General features: G+C 37.5%; 1 protein-coding gene across 2 annotated transcripts; it reads right to left on the reverse strand.

Annotated features, from left to right (window-relative positions):
- Positions 1-1,222: 1,222 nt before the first annotated feature.
- On the reverse strand, positions 1,223-21,019 carry LOC139133174 (uncharacterized). 2 transcript variants are annotated; one of them, XM_070699602.1, is made up of 17 exons: positions 20,823-21,019; positions 13,692-13,822; positions 12,808-12,994; positions 11,452-11,703; positions 10,951-11,070; positions 9,832-10,046; positions 9,092-9,338; positions 7,814-7,905; positions 7,186-7,279; positions 6,765-6,856; positions 6,142-6,235; positions 5,458-5,780; positions 4,969-5,077; positions 3,937-4,064; positions 3,500-3,731; positions 3,142-3,233; positions 1,223-2,673 (listed from the first exon to the last, which is right to left on the reverse strand). In XM_070699602.1, the coding sequence occupies exons 1-17, from the start codon at positions 20,869-20,871 to the stop codon at positions 2,560-2,562; spliced, it is 2,571 nt and encodes an 856-aa protein (XP_070555703.1). In that variant the 5' UTR covers positions 20,872-21,019; the 3' UTR covers positions 1,223-2,559. The 2 variants fall into 2 exon arrangements, with proteins under 2 accessions (XP_070555703.1, XP_070555704.1); XM_070699603.1 differs by lacking the exons at positions 6,142-6,235; positions 6,765-6,856.
- Between the last annotated feature and the right edge of the window lie 5,781 nt (positions 21,020-26,800).

Genomic DNA, 26,800 nt, shown 5'->3' on the forward strand with positions numbered 1-26,800 from the left:
GTGTGTGACCACTTCTTCTTTGTGAAAATGAGGATTGAAAATAAGTGACAATGAACCTGAGTCGCTACCATAAGAATGGAAGTAAGAGCTATCTGTCGAATTGGCGTTCAACTTCTGCCCAAAAGATAGATAATGCAGCGAGATTCAAAGTTATCAGGAAAGAAGGACAATTGACGTTACCTTGTTGGTTGGTGGTTAACCCTTTGAGCGCCAAAGTCAATTTTTGTCGCCCTTATGAAATGAAGTTTGACAAAATTTTGATAAAAAACATTAGCCAATGAAATTTGATATCCTTGTGGTCCAAAATTATCCAAAAAATTACATAAAAATTCATAAAAATTGGTAAAATGTTGCATTGAAATTTTGGTGGGAAAAATTACAGCACTCAAAGGGTTAAATTGAAATTGTTCCATTGAATTTGTAACGACGTCGCTTTAAAGCTATTTTCATGACGTGTTAATTAAAAGACATTCTGTATATATGGAAATATATATAAAAATGGTTTATATTTCACAAATTATTATTCAAACCCATGCCTAATGATAACAAGATAGGAAGTGATCCGCGGAATGGGCGTTAAATTTCAGTCTGCAGATAAAAAAAGAAACAATTCAGTGGAGATTTTAGTTAAGGCCGCGATAGCTGTATTTTAGCACTGTTCAATAAGATTGTTCGAGATCAAATGCAACTTAGTCATACAAATAATTCCTACAGTGTGTAAGCTGAACGTTTTTCCAAATGTTTGTGACGAACACAGAATATTACCTATAGTTTAACAATTTCATGGTTTTTAGCATGCTACTCAAGTATGGACTCTGCAAATTGAGCTTTAGCGTTTGAATACAATCGACTATCCATCATGAAGGAGAAAGGAAAAATTGATGACATTTTCAAATTCAATAACCGCTTAATTTGCGATCCAACCACAATATATACTACCTTAACTGTCCCGGGTTTTGCAACCTCTGCTAATGATGAACGGGTTTCCTCTGTCACAGGTCCAAAATGATGGAGCTCGGTCACGGTCTCTTGAGTTTAAAAACAGTTCCGCCGGTATAAATCGGATCTTTTAAAACTCAGTTTAAAACTTTTCTGTTTTACCTAATTTAAACTGATGAGTTTTTGTACTAAACTTTTTTGTTAATTTTATTGTATATATTTTTTTGTAAAGCGCATACTTACATGCATGAGACTCGTACAAAATATCAACACAGGATTGACATCAATTGATAAAGCGTTTATTACATCTTGATGAAAAGTTCTAGATCACTTCACTAAGTTAAGCTTGATAAGAAAGTGGATGTCTTGAGCTTGATTTGATATGGCAATGCAAGACAATAAATGAATTCTTTCAGCTAACCTAAATACATATGCGATGGAAACCCTAAATTTTAATAAAGCGGACTGTATCGCCCAGTGTGTGCTGCTTTTACGGTTTTGACGACTTGGTAGGAAATTGACATGGTTAAAAAAATATTATGAAAAAAAACAAATGTTTAAACGTGCCAAGGGGTGGTTGAGCAGAAAGGTCAATATAACTTCAAACCATTCTACATATTCAGAAGAGCTTGGGCATTAAGGTCACGTGGTTAAACAGGAAAATAATTGTATTTTTTCAATAAGACGGACTCGGTGATCGCTGATCGGCAATCTTTCACTCTTGATTGAAAGATCTGAAAGTGTGAGTTCATAAATCGGTCAGCCGCTGACTCAGTATAGGCACAAAGAGCATTTCTTTGTACAAATAAGCGGGCATCATTTTTTCTGTCCTGTTTGTTATTTCAAAGTGCCTTTTCGAGTCCGATGTAATTTCTATCAAGAAATCCATTAATAGAGAAGTGGTATTTACAAAAGTGTGTCTTCTGAAATCTTTCGTTGTTTTTATGTTACAGAGAATTGTGGAAGGTTGTGTTCTAAAACCCGCGTGATATGAATAATAATTTTTCTACAGAAAGCAAATCATATTCCTTTGTAAATTCAGTCATAAACCATTTGCGCCATGAACTTGTATTTCTTGGCTATCTTTTACATAACAAATAATATAAAATAGATACTATCACATTACATTCTACTTCGATTTTTAAAATATCATCTGAACATTTATGTAACGTAAGAGTTTTTGCCATCTTAAATAATGTAGTATGTGTATTGTATCGATTAAAATTCCCAAATAGTTGAACGCAATAATGCAAATAATTGCACAATGAAATAATGCAGGGAGATTTCGATAAAGTGGGAATTTATTTTATTTTTTTGATTTTCCTCAGTTATCTAGGTTAGTTTTCTCGTTGGTTAAATCGCAAATATTTCCTACTGTAAATATCTAGCTTTTAATGCTATTGTCATAAAATATTTATTAAAATGCATTTTTACTCCATATATAAGACAACTACAAATTAATCATTCAGATTGTTTAAAATGTTCTCTTTTAAAATCTGTCGATGACAAAAATGTGTAATTGCACAAGGAAATCAACGCTTAATAATAAATAGATAATAAATGACGATAAAAGTATAAGCTCGTCTCCATTAGCGAATTCTCTCACTTGAGGGCGCTTTTTTACTGAACTTGCAAGGTTTGTTTCTTCTTGGTTCCGATCGTGGACTCCGAGGTAAAGGCCGTGAGATGATTGCAGAGGCACACTGTAGAATTGATGTTTGACTTTGACGAAACCTTAAACAAAATAAGCATAAATGTAAACAAGTGAAGATCTCGTATATCTATATCAATGTATGCACCGAGTCTCTCAAGCTAACTGATTTACATTAAATTAATTTATTGCAACGCTTTTATGCTATCGTGTAATATCTTCTTAACTCGTTCAATAAGTGTAACGTGATTTTATGAACTCATAGTGGCTTGCAAAGCCTACAATAAGGGAATGAATGAATGGACGAATGAATTTATCGATACACAAATACAAAATGGATTGAATGAATGAACGATTGATTGAATGAATGAATGAATGAATGAATGAATGAATGAATGAATTAATGAATGAATGAATTAATGGATGAATGAATGAATGAATGAATGAATGAATAAACGAGGATGGAGAGATCAAATTTTGATGATGAAATCTATATTCAATGGGAATAAGATACTGGTGAATTTGAACATAATGATAATTGTTTAACTTACTCTACAACCATTAGTATCCCAAGTACCGTTTTGCTCTTCCCAAAAGCTGCATTTATGCTGTGTCACGACCAACGTAAAATGCGACCCTGTATCTAATGAGAAAGAAAGTGAATTCCAGTATGATGGAAAGTTGTGTTGTAATAGTTTGATAACTTTAACTTATCTAAGATTATGCCGATTAAATGTATTGCAAAACTGATTATTGTGGGCTTGTATCTAGCACTAGGATCTTAAATTTTTTTAGAAGTATTTAGTTGTCTTTTGATAAGGATAATAATTTATAAGGTAATGTACCACATCGATGCTTAAATGTCTGTTTGGTAATGCCAATCTATTGTACTTTAGCACTTATACTCACTGGTATTCAGTTTGCATGAGAGACAATAATTTCCCGGTTGTGTCATCATATATTCAGGGATGAACAGATTAGCCGTATTTCCCTTGAATTCAATGGTGGCCGAGAAGGTCCCATTGTCATAGTAATTGTCGATATCGCTACAGTCCCCTTTCGACATGAATACGGTGGTGTTCCCATTCAAAGTTTCTGAACTATGGAAAACGATCTTAACGGCATGGTATGACCTTAGATTCTGGAAGATAGAAATAGGCAATAATACTGATTATGATCAAATTTGTATAATCCTTAAAAACTTCGTTTTCCTATAAGTTCGTGCCAGTTGATACCTCTGTACAATAGATGCAAAATTTGCTCAAGTTTACAGTGTTTGCTTTCTTGCCTTGGTTTGTATATCCACTATACCTTGACATCATGATTTGCAATAAAAGCACCCATACCCTGAGAATCCATCGAGAAACCCGTTTTAATTCGCTGGCGAAACTTTCTTCTCCAACCATAGTTCCATCGACGAGAGAGACACCCAGATTGCCAAAGTATATCCCAAACTCTGAGGATACGTTGTTCACTGTGGATAAATATACCGGATATGTTTTGAATAAGGTCCAATATTATGAGGATTGATAATTATAATTATATTCTTCATCATTAGCATGGAAATTTATTATTTGTAATTAATCCACGCTACACAACTTAAGGCATACATGTTCATTAAATCGTTATCCATAGTGTATTTAAGTATATTCTGCATAAAAGCGAGAACATTTCAAACGCATTCACATTTTCTAGCAACGTTTACGTCGACTAGCTTACAGCCAAGCAAGGTGCAGACATGGATATGGACATGGTTAATAATCATATTTACAAGATCGAGTTTCACAGGGAAAATGAGTATGCATAGCCATGTCAGAAATAGGATTTGTGAAAATATCTAGAAGAGATCGAGGAGTACTTCAAAAAGGGTATATTTACTCGAGTTTTTCAGATTAAATCTTCGATTTATAACCTTGATATTCCATGTCACAAGAGGCATTGAAACAGACAATTTAAAAGTTAATACGATATTTGGCAAGTTTTATCACATTTGCGTGACGGGAGAATTAGATATAGTATTTATTTCAAGGAATTGTATCACTATGTATACTTCATTCCAACTTTTACCTACATAGATTCTTTCCAACCAGGCTTGCTTGAATCAATCGCACCTCCTACCAGTATTTGTGCTCGAGATTTTTTCCCAGTAAATACCATACCACTCAATTTTAACACTTTCGCATGCTGAAGTCTGGTCAGCCGGTTTTTTATATTCTGAGAGATCACAATTTGGTCAACTTCCTCTAATGATATTTGAGTATCTCATATGGTGGTGATCGATTGATGTAACGTCGCAAAATCATGACTTATAGGATTCAAGTGTGAGTAGTTGACATGGTTTACGTTTCCCGCCATACGAATAATAGAAAACAGTTTACCTTGAATTTCATCGAAAGAAGGGTCAAGGAATTCCAAAATTAGCAGCTCGGTTGTCGGTCCTGAATGTCCCTGTGTTGTGTAACGATACGTTGAAATCATTTGGAATATCTGAAACAAGCAAAAAGATTATTTCTAGGTGTACTGGGTTAAGGTTGACGAAGTATCGATGTTGCAAACTGCAGGGGATAATCGTAAGTTAGTGTTTCATTCTTCAAGATAATCAAAACACTTCTCTTTGTGTGTTTTTCCAAAGAGAGGGGTGTATGATGTATAACCTATATTTAAACTTAGGCAGAAATTTGTAGTCATACGTAATGCTTGAATATGGTGTCACTATGCTATATATTTTAAAAAATATACATTAATTTCGGTCTCTCGTTACAAGGAACCTGAGCCTTTTCACAATAGGTTCCAGATTCCTGAAAGCAATGATGTAAAACACAACAAAATTATTGGCGAAGTAACAAACATATTAACATAAAACTTACAATAACAGAAATGTTCTCCCATGGGACAGGGCTTTGGAAGATACTGTTAGCTGGCGGGACGTAAAAGCCGCTTCCATGTAGAAGCATGATTGCCCTGTCACAGACTACATCGGGCGAATCACTTTCCAGGTACAAGACAAACGCTGACGTATTAAGTGCAAGCGAGCCGCTGATAGGATACTTCCCCGAAAGAATAAACTTTGACAGCAACTTCACGATAGAAATAATTGTCGTTGTCAAAACCTTGGTTTGGTTTTCCGTTTGTTCAACGAATTGGTCGTTTCGAGTTGTTAATAGTACTCTCTCCATGTTACGAAGAACATCTGTGTTTAATGATATACAAAGTGTGTGTAATTGCTTTAATAATAACCTCGACTGGTTTTTAGATTTGATGAGACGTTATAAAGGAATGGATAAACCTTTTCATACCTTGCCAACCCTTATGATCCAAACACATGTCATTGAACACTTTAAAACTGAACAACATGAATATGGTGTACTATTCTTCCAAAACGTACAAGAGCCGTTCATATAATAATGGTATATGAAACTTAAATTTCAGAATCGGGCAATAATCGCGCCATAAATACCAGTACCGGCTTGATTAGATTTGTTCTTTTAAAGTAATATGTGAAAACGCTTATATTTTCTTCCCGGTTGGTTACAGTTTCACAATTTACATACCTTTGCCGAGTGCAACCTTCTGATCCATCGTTGAAGAATTTACATTTACGAAATTTTTGGTTTGGTCTAGTATATCGAGCATTCCGTCAGCTATCTGAAGAGTACAATATATGAAACGTTATTGCATCAAACATGTTGCACCTTCCAAGGAGAGTGACTGAGCACCATAACGAAATAAATATATTATTAATATCGCGTTAAAGAAATTTACGTATAGCAAATTTTGGTTTATTATTTCAGCTAAGACCCACTTGTTCTTAATACTGTCCAATTTTTCAATTTACAACATTCTAAACTGGTCCCAAGAAATTCATCAATAGAAAAGTGATATTTACAAAAGTGTTTTTTTTTTCTGAAATCTTTCGTTGGTCCAGCAAGGCACTGCAGCAATAATCCTACATGCTTGTTGCACTGAATTCGCTTATACATTAACTGTGATTACTTCGATACAAAAAAACTTAAGTAAAAACTTCCAAACCGACAAGCATATCACGGAACCTGAACTTGGCGTCAATGTAGTGCCTTACTGACTCTGATTAATGTTTTAAGTAAACCTCAGTATTATCTTAATTGCTCACTTGGCACGTTGAGCACACTGCAAATTAATGTACTTATCTTTCTACCTTTATTGGCGTCCCTGAAGTTAATTGGGTGGGCGTACTCTGCCTATTTGCCAACGTATCGGTTTCCGTTAATGCGGGCGTCGCTGTCGTACCTATGTGAAAAATGTGGTAGTACAACATTTTAATTTTACAAATAACTTTCTCAGCAAAAGCTATCAAGGGGATAGTCAAAACAATTTGTGTTTTGTTTTTTTGTCATTGAACACTTTAAAACTGAAGCACGTGAATATGTTGTACTATTCTTCCAAAACGCACAAGAGCCGTTCATATAATAATGGTATATGAAACTTAAATTTCAGAATCGGGAAATATTCGCGCCATAAACACCAGTAGCGACTTGATTAGATTTGTTCTTTTAAAGTAATATGTGAAAACGTTTATATTTTCTTCCCGGTTGGTTACAGTTTCACAATTTACATACCTTTGCCAAGCGTAACCTTCTGATCCATCGTTGAAGAATTTACATTTACGAAATTTTTGGTTTGGTCTAGTATATCGAGCATTCCGTCAGTTATCTGAAGAGTACAATATACGAAACGTTATTGAAAAAAAACATGTTGCACCTTCCAAGGATAGTGACTGAGCACCATATAACGAAATATATATATTATTAATATCGCATTAAAGAGATTAACGTATAGCAAATTTTGGTTTATAATTTCTGCTAAGACTCACTTGCTCTTCATACTGTCCAATATTACAATTTACAAAATTCTAAACTGGTCCCAAGAAATTCATCAATAGAAAAGTGATATTTAGAAAAGTGTGTTGTTGTTTTTCTGAAATCTTTTGTTGGTCCAGCAAGGCACTGCTGCAATAATCCTACATGCTTGTTGCACTGAACTCGCTTATATATTTACTGTGATTACTTGGATACAAAAAATTAAGTAAAAACTTCCAAATCGACAAGCACATCACGGAACCTGAACTTGGCGTCTATGTAGTGCCTTACTGACTCTGATTAATGTTTTAAGTAAACCTCAGTATTATCTTAATTGCACACTCGGCACGTTTGAGCACACTGCAAATTAATGTACTTATCTTATTACCTTTATTGGCGTCCCTGTAGTTAACTGGGTGGGTGTACTCTGCCTATTTGCTATTGTATCGGTTGCTGTTAACGCAGGCGTCGCTGTCGTACCTATGTGAAAAATGCGGTAGTGCAACATTTTAATTTTACAAATAACTTTCTCAGCAAAAGCTATTAAGGGGATAGTCAGAACATTTTGTGTTTTTTTTGACGAGCAAAGTGTGCAGGGTTTACAATCTGTATAGTTCATAAGTTGGAGTTGCTTTCATAAGGTGCACATTTGAATTGAGCATGCTGGCGGATGTCAAAATAATTTTCGATTGTATGACGTAAATTATTGATTTTGAGATCAAAAGTGCGACTTCCCAGGAATTGACCTATCTAAATGTAGGGCAAGGTTACATGATATTTGATAATTGTTGTACAGCTTTGCAAATTAACCCCTGGAATAATGTTTCTCTGGGGTATTTTCTAGCCATAACACTATTTGAACTTATTTGGGATAATTGGATGGTTAAGTAATGCTGATTTAATCTACAAATGTAATCTCATCTGCTTTTCTTTTTACATTACACACTTGTTTTTTATGAGTAATTTGTATTATTGCAACATTCAATTTTCTGGCACCTAACACTTTTGCGAAATTTAAAAAATATGAAAATCCAATTATCCCAAATTAGTTCCAATCGTTTTCCATGTGATTTGTCTTCATCAGTCAAACGTCCATTGTTTATCTCAGTGAGAGTTGTGTAATTATGTGTCAAATTTGTTTAGGTATCTTAAGATGATGATACATTCTGCAAATAATCTAAAATTTAAACAACCGCTCGATTCAATTTGTCCTAAAAGTCAGGCCCGGCATGAACCTTTTAAATTTGCGTAAACTGTATGCTATATGGCTTTGAATAATAGCTATCCAATCAACTGTAAGTTATGAATTTGTAATTGATTAAAAAAAGTCGAATGGAAGTCTCTTTACAAAACAGTGTGAGGACATCAAAAGTTAAACGACTCAAATAGAGCTTGTCTTCAGCTTGAAGGCGATTATAATATTTTGGTATCTATGCCTGCTATTAATTCTTCGGTTGGTGTGCCCTATCTTATTAATATTGCAATCCCTGCTTTTTCTAAGCTTGCCCGTTGTGTCAACACATTCCAATGCATTGGTGATTTCTCAATTGCACAACCAACTCGATGTCTTCTCTCGCGCTTAACTATTATAATTGTTTTGTCAGGAAGGATCTGTGATAATCCCATATCCCATTACACAAATACAATTAATCACGTTTATTCTTACCTTCCACACCAGCACGGTAGACTTTCACTGTTACATCTACAAGGTCTTCGTTTCCTTTTCCGGTTTGCTTACCCCAACCGTCGCCCACTCTAATGACGGGTCCAGTTGTCGGTGCCCAAACTCTCACATAGCTGTCGTTGTATGCATATATAATACCACCATAATTCATCTCACGTGAAGAGCAGGTTTGCTGAGCACCGACCCCTTCGAACGAGAAACCTTCGTTCCTTCCATTCAAAGCAAGCCCCTGTGTTGTTTTTTTCAAACAAAACAAAGACAGTGAAGACGTGCCCGCTGCAATTATTGCGCTTAATCGCGAGTAGCATGCGGTAGGGCGAAGTATGACCTCAAACGCCGGCCCTTTCACCCTTACGTTGTATTTATGGCACATAAATAACAAAAAAAAGATATATTTTTAACAATTTGGGGTATGTCTTCTTTTGGCAGCCGTTTTGTTGCAGAAATATTATAGACATATAATATGTCATTAGTCATTAGTCATTAATATGTCATGAATTTGTTTCGCTAATCGTTGTAGAACGCTTTTGTCGGAAGACTTGGATTTTTCTCACCAGGCCCCGTCATAATGTTCTTTCAGCAGAAAGGTCATCAATTCTATGTGAATAAAAAGAACAAAATTAACATCACAGGCAACTTCATAGTGCATTAACACTTTCGCCGTGCAGTGCACCTGGCAACAATTACGTAAGAGATCCAATATCTAGTCACTTGTGACTTACCTCGAGAAGTAGAAACCCTCCGATGACACCTGGTGGTATTTCAAATGTCAGGTACGTGGGATGACCACTTTTAACGCCCATTAGTGCGTCGCCGTCCGTTTTGAAATCTGGATCGGGGAAATCGCCAGCCCAGACAATAATTCTGACGATACCGTCATCAAAAGCTGTGCTATTTACTCCATTGCCCCAACCACTTCCAGCAAAAAATAAGTGACCTGTAATTGGATGGCAGTCTGTTGCTCCATGTGATTTTAAAGGATGATAACAATTCTATAGCAGTTTATTGTTCACGTTTTCTTTCCGTTCATTGTCATTTCGCCGATATATAATCATTCGAGTGACTATGTCATACCACAGGGGAAAGCACGAAATTCTGGTATCCTTTTGATGATGTCTGTCATACTTTCAAGAAAGAACTGTATTCCCTATCAACGGTCTCCTCTCCGTTTACTCGACACTTTAAATGCAACTTTTGATCTCTCGACGAAATATTTCTCTTAGTCCATAAACACTATCAAATGAGCTAACGTGTTGACCTTATCAGAGCATTAAATCAGTCAACTGACGCCCCATGATATACTTTCTTTCTTTCTTTCTTTCACGTTATAATGTTGCGAGATGTCGACCGACCGATTCTATCAACATTTGTCGATAAAAGCGGGTGGTGGTCAAATGATCAGAGGTTGCATCAGTGCTGTTCGCAAATGGCGTAGTAAAGCCTGCTAGTGTATCAATGGATATTAAAAGCCACACTAATTTATGACTCAGACTACAAGCTGCAACAACCTCCCCTCATGCAACAACAAAATTTGTCCGAATTTCAAGCAGTAGTGTCCATTTAGTAACAAACCTGAAACCGCAAACTGCGCTATTAAAGTGTCAAGTTAATGGAGATGATACCATTTACCAAATACAGTTTTCTATTGGAATATAATAGATATCACAAAAAGGGTACCCAAAGTTCGTGCTCTTCCCTGTAGTCATTCGATCTAACTGCAAACCTCTCCAAGCCGACCTACAATTGAATAATGTGCAACGAAGTAGGCGGCAAATACAAACCTTATATCTCCAATCAATGCAATTTTCACTCGTGAAAGTGAACGCTAGGTGCAGTCTTACCCTGAAATTTCTTAGAATTCGTAGAACTAGGAGCCCATATTCGGACGACTGCCTTGTTGTATGCAAATACTATACCACCGTACTCCTTGGAAGCAACATCGTCATCACATTGGGCAGACCCTGCATTACAACGATTTGTTAGAAAGGTCAGCAAAAACAAACTGGGAAATAAGGCATACAGATATTAACCAGAGTGTAACGTGAGCAGGCGATGACAGCTTAATGGTCATAATGGCATTATTTAAACTGAGAAGAAAGTAATATTTGTCCCATAGAGATCTGTCGAATTATTTTGAGCCTTTTATGAGTATTCAATCGGCCGACTATGGTCACATAAATTTTTGCGAATGTGCGATTTAATCAAAGGTGATCTGAATGATGAAATTTAAAGTTCGACTGAAGGAAGAGTTTGATACGCTGTTAGAGATTTAGACTGTTATTAAGCCAAGAAATAAGTAGTTTATATATCCGAAAACGATTTACATTAACTCAAAGGCTTACCAAAACCATCTGAGGTGAATCCGATGTCAGCAGGCGATGGGTTAGTATCTTGGTATTGGACGCGGACCATCGATGGCTGCTGTCCAAGATTGTGCTCTATCTCTTTAAAAGAGTTTTCTTTTTGGTTAGAACTAAATGCAAACCAGTCCGACACAAATCCAGGCGATGGAAAGTTGTCACTTATCCAGACTTCAACTTTGACCTCGCCGTCGTGACTGCATTGTTTATGGGGAGAACCCCAATGCCGACCGCCTAGAGTTTAGGAGACCGCTGATCAATGCACATGTGTAATGCATTTGTCACTGTCCATGTGTTCGATAAACTTGCAATTGTACGCCTTCGACATATTGGAGCAACAAATTCTCTGTACAGATACTTCTCTATATTTTGGCGAACTTGAAAGGGATATGGCCGTCTCATTGACGGACAAAAGGACTAGTGCAATATCCGTCGCTTGAACAAATTAAAGTTTAAGTAAGACGCAAACTTTTAACTTGTTGTAAAGCAGCGTCAACTTCGCTCTCAACATATCGCACTTCGTCCAGCTCCCTGTATTTATGTTCAAGCACAGGAATTATCAATTTGGGGTATTAATTTTGCTCCTTGTTCTCACACAGGCCAACATGTTAGAAAGAATAAACTAAAAAAAAAACATTGCTTGCAGTCATCAAATCTATACACGACAAAAATTTCTCAACAGCACGTTAATAACATTAAAAGTAATTAAACGTTCTTCCTTGTATTATAACATGTTTCATTCCACTTCTTCAAGTGCTATTTCACTACCAAAGAAAAGTTATTCTGTGAAATCTGTTGTGTGACGCAGCTAATAATAATCCCTGCGTAGTGCTATGATATACATTTACAAGTTTCCGAACAAACGTACTGTATGTATGTATGTATGTATGTATGTATGTATGTATGTATGTATGTATGTATGTATGTATGTAATACTATGTATGTATGTATGTATGTATGTATGTATGTATGTATGTATGTATGTATGTATGTATGTATGTATGTATGTACCTACCTACCTACCTACCTACCTACCTACCTACCTACCTACCTACCTACCTACCTACGTATGTAGCCATCTATGAATCCATGTATGAACGTGTGCAAAAATATATGCAGGCATGTGTGCGTGCATGCATGCATTCATGCAGTGACTTAATTTCCATTTTTACAAATAAAATACGATGTTCTCCGTGAAAATTAATCGTTTAGCCACACCAGATGAAGATTCTAATCGTAAAAACACTAAAGATATTTTGCGAATAACATAGTTGGTTTGCTCTTAACTTAGCAAAGTCATTTACAAAGGCGAAGAGAGAGTATTGGATGAATTCTCACCTGTATATATCAGACATCCACTTGCATAGCGATTTGCTTTCTGAGGCGCCATCACTCGTACCCAGTTTTCATTGTATGTGTAGACGACGCCCCCATATGGATTGCTGGTAGTGTCTCCTCGCTGAGCAGATCCAACTCCATTGAAAATAAACCCGTCATTTGCGCCATCAATCGCACGCAGGTGTACCTTTTTAAAACATTGAAATCAAGAAAATTGCAGTGTGAAGGTGTACTCAAAACGCACCATCCAATTCCAATAGCCGACATAGAAATGTTTAAACAGCAGTCAATTTAACATCATTTATACAAGAATATTGATCGCGAAATAAAAACAATCTAATTGGTCAAGACGTACGCGTTAAAGTAATATATTATATTCGCAATATAGCTCAGTTGGTAAACGCATAAGCTCACGCTTGCAGAAAAATCTGTTTTCAACGTTTCATACCAGACTTTCGATATACTGTTATAATATACTAGAATTAAACCACCGAAGCAACTGTTAAATCCGCACGTTCATCGCTACTGAATACATGTCGTACTCTAGTCAAAATCTTGCGCCATACATACCCCGTTGATCAAACTTCTAAAATAGACCAATAACTGCCTTGAATAATTAAAAGCAGGATAACATTATTGCCTTTGACAAACTTTAATGAGATTTTAGTTTATATAAGTTGGGTTTCTGTCTTCCAACTCTTACCCGATCAACAGTGTAAGCGGTGATACAATTTTACGACAAAATAAAATGTTTGTCTTCAATCTTCTTTATTAGAAAGTGAAAGGTGGTATATAACACATGACTACATCGAGAGTGTGATGTAAAGAAAAAATATTCGATATGTGTATCTGATAGATTCAAACGAACATATGGTCAAGCTCACCTGCACAAAAATGGGCAATTCATTTAAGTTGTGATTTATAGCAATGTATGACTGGCTTTCATCCTGTGATCTCATTCGCAACCAGTCACTGGAGAATGACGGTGTAGGCAAGGATGCTCCTGAAAATGAGACTATGAAAGAAACATTTTCATTTCTCTTAACATAAAAAAGAAACGTCTTCCGCATTTCGGTAATACTGAACATCCGAAGATGTCATATGTTTACAAAGTGTTTTCGGGTATATCCAATGATTCACCCTTACCGACTTTGTCTCTCACTCCCCCTCTTCTTCCTTCCCCAAAACTTTCACAATCGCTCTACTTCTACACATGCGATGTGTAGTGCCTTGGTCAAAGCTTAGTCAAAGGTTATATGAAGTTTGGCGCCGAAGCTCAGTACAATGTTGAGCGTGCCGACGTTGATTTAAGACTGGTACGCCCAAGATTCACTGAGGCTTGTCCTTGCATACATTTGTTAAACCATGGGACAACTAACCTTTATAAAAGCTTAAAGTTCCAAATCTTGTTCCAAGCTTTTGCAGTAAACCTTATGCCGAACTTTACGGATAAGCTTGTAATCATCCTCGTTTCTCCTGTAGCTTTCGAGTCCCCTGACCCAGCATTAAAGGGTTATTTTTTGCTCAGTTCAGGGAGCCGATTTTGCAAGACCGAGTCTTGGCAAATTATTGGTTTGAAAGTTATGATCACATATAAGTAAAAATACATACTGTACCAGTAATCAGGCTTTTGATAAAATAAACATACGACAAATGCGCTACAAAATCCGACTACACTTCTTAAATACACGACAGAGAAGGTGCAGACCATGCCACCAAACTTTACGATTCGTAGTGTGACCCAGCAAGTACAAGTTCGTGATCCTTTTCCGTGTAAGTTTTTGACACAAAGCATATTACTAGTAAAGATACTCCCAAGAAATACAAACTTTCATGCTAGTTTAGTCATATTTAGGCAAGCCAGTTGAGTGACGAAAATATACGAGCAGACGATGTAAATACCTATTGTATTGTATTGTATTTGTTTGTTTCGGACAACATTCGTCCATATAAATTACACAAAGGAAATACAGATACTGTGATACAAAAAATGGTGTTGGATATACTATCCATATATAGATTCATTCACTAACCATGAAAGATCGACTTTCTCCACAGGTTACGCAAGTCAGAACTGTAAAACAGTACATCATTAACCATTCTTACAATTGTATTTTCACTGTAAGATATTCTTTTCATCAGACTATACATTTGCTTTCGTAAAAGAGCATCAAAACTATCAATCCTATTAGAAACAAACATAGAGCTTGCACTACTTCGTCTCTCATAGCCAAGAAAAATGCGAAATGTTTTATTCGTATATTGCAGCAAAGTGTATATCAAGCTGTACTCACTTCAAGTATTCTCTAATCCGCTCACAAATTCCTGTCTAAGATGATAAATTCGGTATATGGGACGTGTAACGACGTGGATAATTCTTGAAAATGAACTGACTTGCACAACTACTATTAAACATGTTAAGGTAGCTTTCCGCCTTTGCGACGACCTCTTTTCGAACGTGCATTTTGCCATCAAGTTGTGTATTTCTACCCAAGTATTATATATCACCTGAAATCTTTCTGTGAATTTTTTTGATTGATCAAGAAAATTAATGAGCGATGAATTTTAATGAAGATTTTAGTGAAAGTGTAAAGAAATTGGGTAAACTGACGTAAAGAAGTTTAAGTCAGAGTGGAAGGGGGCCATTGTCTAGGTGTCAATGAGTAATTGCACTTCAGAATACTGGCTACAAAACAGTGTCTCAGATTTTTGAAAAAAGCCTTAGTTTTTTCACAGTGCTGAATCAAAGTTTATCAACCGATTAGTCTCACAATGTCGTCTAATTAAACAGTGATAACTCGACTCTAAAGACCTACATTAAAAAACTGAGACACTGTTTTGGAGACAACCTATTCGAGAAACATCTGTGAAAATCTGGTGGACTTCCGTTCACGCGTTCTCGAGTTAAACTCTTTTGAGCGTGCTGCAAAGTGACAAAATGCCGAACTGAGAAAAGGGCGATTTAGTAAATTGCTTCGGTTTTTCCTTTATGAATGGCCATAAACAATTTACTCGACAAATAAAACACCAAAACAAGATAGTGCTATCAACTTGTTAGCCCAAACAGTATTTTCACTCATTGAAATCAGTGTTAGCGGTTGAAATGAGGCTAAAAAGGGCAATTTTTAGGAGCGATGTTTCCTCTCAGAGCACAATGTACACAGTGGAAGATGACTAAATAAACTTGAGGAGTGCCCAGGAAGGGATTATGCATAATTATGACGGATTAGCTGTAAGATGTAGACAGAGTATTAACTGTTCGACCTAACTGTCGGGACTGCTACGGCATCTCGATGCCGTCGACACAAGCGTAAATGTAATGAAATTTTATGTCAGCATTCGATCTCGAAAAGGTTTCATAGCCGCGAAAGGTTCTGATTGAGCGATCCCGATTAATGAGTGACATAGCGAATGGAATATCGGTTGACACCACAACTAATTCACCTGCATTTATATGTAGATATAGATTGGCAATGTCTGTGATCATGAGGGTAAAAAAGACCTCCATGCTGTGATTCAGTCAGCTGCTATTTTTTTCGAACTTCACGCACCTTGAAAACAGATTAACACTACTCAACTCCGAGCCTTTCTAAGACAATAGCTTGCCTTCGCTCTGTACGACATTTCTGAAGTGAAGACCGTTTCTCGAGTCATTTTGGCTGACATAGCCAAATGCCAGTCAACGGCAACAAAGTCAAGGGAGAGAGTTCGAGAAAACCTGAAGATTAAGACAAGAACGTCAATCTGAGCCGCTGTTCCCGTCGAGGGCTGTCCAAAATCCGTGTCATCGGTATCGTTACAGATGCTCTCATCGTAGGACAAACTATCGGCCATCGGCGTTAAAGTTTGGCTGTAGTATGATCCTTTGTCTAACATTCTCGGGCTATCTTTTACACTCGCGGACATCGGTGTGGTTGTTTTGGACTTTCGATGATCCCTTTTTCGTTTTCTTCCTTTCACGATGCTGCTTTTGTCTCTGCCTTGGATGCTGAACGTGAACGTGTACGTCACGGTATTCCATGTATTCGCCATCGCTATGCGGCCTCCAGTGGAACGTACCATTTAGGTATACGGGACGGCCGGAGCTTCTCCAAGAAATGTATCCACAGCTCCGGCTGCTTTTTCAAACGTGAAAAAGTGTCTCAAATAAAACATTCAGTATGTGGCAAAGCAACTACAAATACACAGCTCGCCGACACGACTCGTCTGACTCGGATTACGCTGCCAAATATAGTCTTAGGATTCTGATCGACCAAACTACTGTCTGCCCCGATGATCATTGAAACACGGTCCCTCCACAAAAACGTCAATAGGCGGGCGATCTCTGACAAGCGAACTTGACCGTGACTTTTTATCAATTTTATTTAATAATGACTTCAGGCCCTGCCATTACTCATGCTGTAGATTGTAACACTCGATATATGCTGCTATTTGTGATCCGTACTAACCTGAAATTTAATCGTACAAAATTTCACGTCTGGACTCGTTGTGTCGCTAATACTCAGAAGTTGCCAGCTTTTGGGAGCGGCCACCCCTATGAGAAAAACGTACGATCCACCGTTCTGCGCCTGATAGCTACGCATACACACGATGGTCTTAGATACACGCAGTTACGGTAGGTGTCAATGGGATTTTCACAGCGGATGTTACACAAGTGCATGCTACAATACAGTGCCCCTGCCGCTTAGCTTAATCCCTTGCCAATCAAGACTTAGCGGTTGTCTCAAAACGCAAAAACGTGCATCTGTTCCTCTTGTAGATTTTTATCGCAAAATTTCAGCCAGAAACAGAAGCTTTCAGACCAAGATACTCTTCACACATGAAGATCAATATTTTAGGAATACTTTTCAGGGATAAAAAAAAAATCGTGTTTTTGACTTAAAATACCAAAACAAAGGCGGAAAGCTACCTTAAACGTAAATCAACATTGCATTTGTACTTTAACACACAGGCGACCCAATAAGTACTACTGAGTTTTTCAGTGTTTTCTCTATCATTTTCTCTTCTTTCTTCATGCTCTGAATGATCGGAATAAATAAAATAAATGGTTTATATAACATAACCTAGCCTCTGTGACTCTTTATTTATTTTACACTCCATTACAAGGACGTATATCTCTCATACACACATGCTGTAATTAATTAGTCAACACAACTAATTATGCTAATCCGTGGACTTATCAGGGATTTTACGGGTTGGTCAACATCGCGAAAGATAGGAATGGTTAACATCACTATCTTTTCGATGTTGACCAACCTCTGATAAGTCCACGGATTAGCATAATTAGTTGTGTTGACTAATCAATTACAGCATGTGTGTATGAGAGATATACGTCCTTGTAATGGAGTGTAAAATGAATAAAGAGTCAAGAGGCTATAGGTTAGGCTATATAGTCATTTATTTTATTTACTACGATCAGTCAGAGCATGAAGAAAAGGAGAGGGGCTGACAGTGACAGAGAAAACTGGAAAAACTCATAATAAGCTTATCAATATGTATGGGCCCCCTATGCTTTAAACGCCGTAGATATCTGTGGCTACATAGCTCCGTGTGCTGCGCGAGGTCAATTTTGACCTGATTTTTGGTAGGCCTCGTAAATTTCATAAAAGGCTATGGTTATTTTTCAGAGTCAAAACCTATAGTGTAAACATCCGATATGGGCTGTGGCGGTAGCGCTCAGCATGATTGCGAAAACTGATACATTGATACGTTTTTATTCCTTTTTAATGCTGTAATAGGTTTTTCTGGAAAAAAACTTTGGCCAGTGTTTGATCGGCCTCTATTACTTTCCAGTTATTTTTAAAATTGTTTGATTAGGCTGGTTTTGATGAAAAGACTAAAGGCCGTTGTGTATACCCGTTTTGTTGTCACGTCATTCTTCTTATCTTTATCAGTGAGGTATGGCTAAGACTTTGTTCGCTAAAATTACAGATGTTTACACTAGGGTTTGGTAAACGAAGTTTCATTCAGCTGATTGTCTAGGTATGTTGCAGAACATCCAGTGAATTAGCTGAGTTATTAACAACATTGCTGGGCGAACCGCTGATGCGACGGCTGTAATGAACCTGTTGTACAATATTGAAAGTCATTTCGCATTTTCACGTCAGCTAATTTATAATTTGCATATCTAATAAGCGTTCCACAGTTTGGCATATATAGCTTGAAGGACTTTACAAAAGGCAATTAGACGTGCTACATTAAGTGGTGATACAATGACAGCACTCAAAGAAATTACTTATTTTTATTTTAGGTAATTACATATTTGAATACCTAATGACCTTTAGAATTGATCTGTGGTGAATATTGTTCATTATGTTGATCATAACACTTTCAATGAAGTAGCAAACATGTGGCAAAGGTTCAAATTTACAAATAAATGCAATATATAATGAAACACGTGAGCATCTTCAGTTTATATCTGGTGTTTGTTTACGTTCTTTACCATCAAATTGCAAATGAAATTCGGGAATTCCACAAAACCGATGACGTTTACCGTGCATAACACGACTTTTACCGTGAAATATCACGGCTGACATTTTACTGTAAACGTCACTAGGATGAGGTGATATGGGCAATCCCATGGGTATATGATTAAGAAATTTATTAGTTGGGCTTTTCACGGCAAATTCTTGCCCTAAACCCTTGTGCAACCCTCCTCGCATTGCATTACTAATGTTGTGCTTAAAGTTGTTATAAATTGAAAAAAGTAGTTCTAGAAACATTCAATATTGGGGTGAGTGCGGGAATGAGGAGGCTGGCACTATTTTCAAAGTACGACAACCGATCCCGACACGCGATATCCGGTACGGTGCAGCTATATGTGGGCAAGCTGAATTGAGTTTTTAAGATATATTTGGTGTAAGGATGAGAAACTGTACAAGTGCAACACTTGAATAATGCTACTTATTGTTTCATCTCGAAACAGACACATGTAAAACAACTGCAGAGCTATGACTTAAAATATCAATCAAATCAAGGCATAATCACATGAAATATAATGAATTCGATGTTATGGAAATGTCGTGACTAAAGGATGTGCCGAAAATGAAAAATGTCATGAAAATACTAAGGCGCCCGAAGGGCGCGCTCACATAAAAAAAAATTATAAAAATGGTTAGCCCAAGGGCCGCCGAAAATTTTAAGCAAAACTTAAAATATCACTTCGTGCAGTATTTTTTATTCATATCAGCTGGAAATCTTGTTTATTTTTTCTGTTATCTTTTGCTGGACCTTTTGAGGAGACTTGAATGTTGGAATCTCTTTTTTCCGAGATATTCCAAGCCTGTCCGCCAATATCAAATGGTCCACCCCTCAGCAAGATCATTTAATAGTTCCTACACAGACTGAGTAGATATTGACATATTATATTGGACTTGTCCTTTACTCAAGTAGATGACGAGTAGCGTAGACATTGCATTCATTGCGTCGACACAAAACAGTGATTCTGTGGCTTTATTAAATTACAAATCGATTTAGTGACTTTTGGTAATCTGGGCTAGTCAGGTACATGGCTGTTACCAATTCACGACACCCGCCTCAGTGGTCCGACACTTATCTGTTGTTGTCGGTGATCATACTTAATAACAAGGTTTGCATATTACTGTATTATATATTAAACATCAGTACTACCACATTAACTATTCGTCCTGCACTTTTCCCTATATATACAACTCTTTTGAGAAATCATCTGTAGGGTTAGAGTATTAGGCCACAACTGAATGTTGTCCAGTAATTTGAACGTGAACTAAAGGTGAACTGAATGAAGTAGTTTTCAGTCGAAGAGAAATGGGAAGGTATGTTCTTGCACAATATTAACAAAAACCAGCTTTAGGTATTTCTAATCATCATCCCTACTGTACTTAGGAGCAATATTACTACTTTGTTAAATGTTTTTCAACGTATGGGTACATTTTTCTGCAGATCGCGTATTCATCTTATAGTTTATCTATTTGCCTATATCACCGTTGTGTTTCACCATTGCTACAGTGCTGTTAATGATTTATACGATCACCTACCGTAGACATTCAGGCAAAGCTGCCATAAAAATATCGACGATGCACGCATATCTATAATCAAACGTCAGGTCACCTCGATTCTTCTTCTTTACCGGACCGTCAAACGACAGATTTTTCCGTCCAGCTTGTCCACCGTACATTCATTTGATAAGTTACTAGTATTTAAGCACCGACACAACACGCACAGTGACATGCAGAGTTTCTCATTCTCTGAGAAAACACAGAGCAATGTCCTTCCGAACATTAACCCATCATGCTTAAAATTAATATATCATTTATTCTGAAAATTTATGTGTTCTTACTTGTTAATTATTCATTCTACTTTAGAGGCATTGAAATTACACAGACAGCTTCGCGCTGCCGGCCTAATTAAGCAACTTTCAACAAATACAAACGTCTTCTTACGGTACTCATGATGAGCGAAGGCAATCAAGCGTAGCTGGATTTAAGGAGCAGCTCTCTGTCGAAAACGAACTTTCAAGAAACGGTATAGTGTTGTCGCTGCACGCCACCATTGCTCCTGTGTCTAGGTTTCTCAAATATCAAGACCGCGCTTAATCGGCGTTTGAAATGCTTAATATATATAGAACCCTGTTTTCTGAACATTTGCTGTGTTTGAAAGTCATTTGCTACAAATATGTAGGCTACAGTCTAGACACATTTGCCGCTTGAACTAGCATCCAGGGAGCGGTTCCTGTTAACAGTTCGTATTCGTCGTGCAACGCTTCTATCTATAGTCTACAATCAACTAGGATTGCACGCTTCTTGCAAAGCAGAGAAATGCTTTACAGTTCATCCATCACACTGCCATGCATGACTATGATCCGAGACAAATATTATTATGGACAAAAAACCCGTATATCTTGACTTTATGCTAGATATGGGTCAACAAAAGTACCGCATCGCTTTAGGCAGTTTGTCTTTGGCTATTTCATATTTTCCCGTTAACAACTGCAAATTTCCGATGAATATGGAAACCTTCTCACTTTTAGAAATGAAGAAGTATTTTGCTTTTTATTGAGATGCACATCAGAGACATACTGGCACCAATTACTAATATCATGCAGGTTCAATTATTGTTTGACATTAGTGTCATGTATCATGACGTTACTGTTATTATGCATTTGTCATAACGTAAAGGAAAGAAGCTGGAACTGATGAGTTTTGATGTATAACTGGAACTCGTTATTGAATACGGAACCATGCCTGCGCCTAACGGCGCAGTCAACGATACATAAATCTGCCTGTGTGTCAGTCGGACCGAGTTAATTTGTCCTCTGTTGAGTCTTGGTCACACCACGGAGGAGTGACCGTGTCAAGTTCTCCGTAGTTTCCACCATGTCATAACGTGAAGGAAAGAAGCTGAACTGACGACGAGTGTTGATGTATAACTGGAACTTATTAATTGAATACGAAACCATGACTACGCCTAACGGCGCAGTCAACGATACATGACAGAGAAGTGACAGTGGTCCAAGTTTTAGTTTCTGAGTGAATGTCCTGTCTCGGTCACTCCACAAGAGAGTGACCGTGGTTATCGGTCCTTCAGTTCTCCTTCCTTTTCCTCTGAGTTAGTGTGTCCATTTATACAGTATCTTGGCTATGTCGGATGCCGACGCCATAAAGAATATAATAAGACAATACTTTGATTTACCGACATTACAAAAGATTACAAAAGTAGAAATTATCACATGCCCGTGCGTGGTTTGCTACAATTCTTTTGTTTCAAACCCACGCCATGAATAAATTAAAATGATAACAACGGCTCAATATTACGATTGGTTGAAACACAATAGAACATGGGGGTAGTACGCAGAATACCTCCATGAGAAAAATTAGTTACTGGGTAATTCTTTTAAATGTGTAAATGAGCGAGATCATGTTGTCGATACTGTGCTGGTATTTCGTGGCGCCAGCATTGTTAGAGTCCAAACAAAGAAACGTCAGCTTGATCACTTGCGTCCAAGAACGCTAATGTATTGTGAGCGTGAAATTATTCTGTGCGCCAATTTGGAAGATTATGACATGGGCAAATTTCGATATAGAAAATGACCTCATTTTCTATTTCGAAATTGGCCCATGTCATAATCTTCCAATTGTATTTTGAACAATATGTTTTTTGTGTCCGAACAATAGATAAAGACAATTTATCAAGAACTACTATCTTAGAAAAGAACATGTTTTTATTCGAATGTTAGATAGATGGGAGATCAAAGATTTTTCAATATTCAAATGCTTATGCTTTGCTGCTTCTGGGTGCTGCCGTGGTCTGTACAGACTTTCTAGAGGACGTTCAGATTCTCATATTTGACACTCCTTCTGCACGCTCTCAGGCGCGGTCGTAGACCAAGCCCGGTAGCTGTATAGCCCGGGTCCTGGTTTACCTGGTCGACAATAAAGTCTTCGGGTTCCACTCTACGTACATGGTTTGCTGTCGTTCATCATTTCAACTACTGTATTCCGAAGTTGAACCTCTTTCGAGAGAGTTACGACATTCACTTATTGTGAGAGACATGACAGCACCGTCATATGCAAATTGAGGCACCGTGCGAAATTCACGCTAACCCGATGGCCCGAGACCAGCTATTTTCATTACGGACCGGTAACTCTTGAAAGATGTCCTGCTGTTCCTAAGGCGCGGGCCATAACTTTTACTATATGGAAAGAAGTTTGCCCAAATATTTTGCTAAGCTAAATACCTGACAAAATTATTCAAAGAAACGAAATTTACTCTTTCAAGAGATTTGCAAAACGTGAAATTCACAATTAAAAACTCAACAGACAGATCGGTACTATATCTAGGCGGAAGACTTACCTCATGTTTTCTCGCGAGAGTAGTGGCGCTATTCAATACGCTCCCCATTTGTTAAGCATGTGTGCGGGTCGAGATCTCGTTGTGGTCATAAAAGAGTTATTGTTCAGCGTATCGACCGTGTCGAGGTAAACTGGATTTCGAAGACACTGCACCGCGACCTTGCACTTTTATATGATATCGGATATTTAAAACTACTAGACAACGCGATATCGAACTTACAATTGTTTTGTCAGATATTTGAGTTGGTGAAATCTCCAATACAGGATATGCCCACAGTTTTAGACAAGTCTAGTAGAGTTGCACCAGGGAAATTGGGCTTGGCCAGACCGCGGGACCAGATCTGCAAGGTGCAAGTGAAATCCCCGATATACATCGTTACACGCGATTTGACAAGTATCGACGTGAGGGTCGGATTAAGGAATTTGGGCTGGTCAAGATCTGTGAGGTGGTAAAATCCCCTATATAAAGTGGATATTTACCCGCGATTTAAAAGTCTAGAGTTGACTAGTATCGACATTAGAGTCAGTAGCTGGTTTTGGCCTTTACGTTTTTAACCCCGCCACCATAGATGTGCAAGAGACACAAGGCAAGTCATTGTATAGTATCGATATTAGTGTCTAAGCCGATAAATATCAAGTAAACATCTGTGATTTCACAGATCCGGCGTGTCGTGTCGAGACGCGAGGCAAGTCATTCTGGAATTGTCTAGTATCGATTATGAGAGTCCCAAAATCGCCGATAGGTATCAGCCTGAGGTAAAATATTGGCAATTTCGCAAACCCGGCGTGCTGCACAGAAGGCAGGACATTATTGTATTGTCTGGTATCGATGTTAACCCCATAAATAGATTGCTATGTATGACAGAAATATTTTGGAGGTCCAACTTCGATACTAGAAAGCAAATGTTCGAGATTTAAACATTGTGCAAAATCTCGCCTTGATTGTAATTTTACCTTGATGGCCATTTGCCCTGGTCACCTGTTAAAATTACATTTTTGAGATTCGTCTTTTCACGTGGGTTTCGACACTTCAGTATTTTTTTCGCTTCATCAATTGCCCTAATCTTTTGTATTCCCTTCCTTGAATTTTATGATAGTCATCTTCCCTCAAAGAGGGGAAGCCAGAATCGTTTTTGAAATAATCAACTGTTGTAATGACTCCATTTATGTGTGATCCGGTGTTTGTACTCAACCCTGATCGGAGTTCTGGACGCTTAGGTTTTTCGTGTTGGCACGTATTTCAAGCCCACGCTCGTGGTCGTTTTCTCCATGTTAGAAATACTTGTTGTTAAATACTGTTTTAAGAAATAAAAGTGTTTTATGTGTTTGTGCTTAACCTTTCACTGATTTCATATGTTTTTTTAGTTGCCAAAATTTTGGTTTTGATAGTCATCTTCATTTGCTCTCCTTAAAGTTTAAAAGAATTAAAAGGCACAAAATTAGTTTGATGTTAGGATGTTGAAGTGGTGTCTTTTTATTTTTTCGATCAAATTTTCTAGGCCCCTATACTGAGCGCGGGTAAAAATCTGCACTATATATATTTGGATTTGAACTGAGGATCGGACCAGTTGATTTTCTTTAGGGCCAGTGATTTTTTAAAGTTGCTGGCCCGCTTGGCCAGTAGAGATTTTGTGTGAGTTTCACACACTGAATTGAGGTACTCGCAGAATCAACCCGTATCCCATTCTTATTTGCAATGTTGTTAACCAATGAGCTGATTACTCACATATTATGAGGTTATTATGAAAATACCAAAAAGGATGCACAAGGACATTGGCGCAGCGTACCGCCCGATGCGAAGCGGAGGGCGATACGCAGTGCCGATGTCCGAGTGCATCCTTTGCGGTATTTTCGTAATAACCTTATTATTACACTTCTTACATTCGTGACTGACGCGTCAAATTGTCAGAGTAGTGACCGTTTTCGTGCAATATCAACAATTTTTCTTCCGATTTATAGCGCAACTGTGCATGTTGAATGCTATCTCGGACGCGCTTCTGCAAGGTCTGGACAGTGTGTATACACTACAGAGCGCGCGCGAAACATGTTCTGGCACTCGTCCAATGGGTCCTTTGAAACTGTTCAACAGTGAACGCGAAGATACAGCGGCCGGGAATGGGGCTCCTTGTAAAGCATTAAATAGTGTAAAGTTAATTAAGGGTTCATTTGCATATTTAATGAACTTTGTAATTAGGCATATAACTCTGATGAAATTACGGCACCCAATGCGGTGAAACCTGCTACAGATATTGATCTGATAAATACCTAATTGTATTGCAAAGCATTGGGCAGTGTCAAGTTAATAGATAGCTCATTTTCATATTTTAAAAGTTTTGTAATTAGTCATATAACTCCGAAATAAATGCACCAAAATTTGATGAAAGCTGCAACAGATATTAATCTTATAAATTTCTAATCGTGCTTTGAAATATTGATCACTTTCTAGTTAATTGAGGGTTTATTTGCATATTAAATGAACTTTATAATTAGTGATCTTACTGCAGAATTGCAGCATTAAATTTGATGAAACGTGCTACAGATGTTGATCTAATAATTTTTAATTGCTCCATGGTGCATTGAGCAGTGTCAGTAATATAAGGGTCATTTGCATATTAAATAAGGTTTTGTAATTAGTGATTTAACTCGGACAGTACTGTGCGAAAGTTGATAAAATCTGCTACATATAATTATGTTACAGATATCTGATTGTTCTGTGAAGCGTACTACTATTACGGACGTCGCATTTGCGTACGCCCAGCAATGTTGTTCATTACTCAGCCCAAAAACCTAGTGTAAACATCTGATATGGGCTGATGCGGAAGCGTTCAGCATGATTACGAAAAGTGATACATTGATACATACTGGATCAAACAAGTTTATATCAGGAACGTTTAATGGAATCGGAAGCGGGAATGAAATTTACATTATACATATAAGGGAAAGTGAGGGCAACTTCATTCTTCGTTTTCTACCTTTGAATCGACCAATGTCGTTTTATGATACGGAGAAACATAGCAAGACACTAGTGAATTGATAGTGCGTTGACCCTAGTCATGTGATCTAGGTCCCCGGGAAAACCGGTTATATGTTGGAGTGATTCGTCTTAAAGGTTTTCGGAACCAAAGTGCGATTCCTTCACCAGTCGCTCGATTCGTTTTGTTTTC

This window comes from Ptychodera flava, chromosome 5 (genome assembly GCF_041260155.1).
Source record: "Ptychodera flava strain L36383 chromosome 5, AS_Pfla_20210202, whole genome shotgun sequence".
Taxonomy (NCBI): Eukaryota; Metazoa; Hemichordata; class Enteropneusta; family Ptychoderidae; genus Ptychodera; species Ptychodera flava.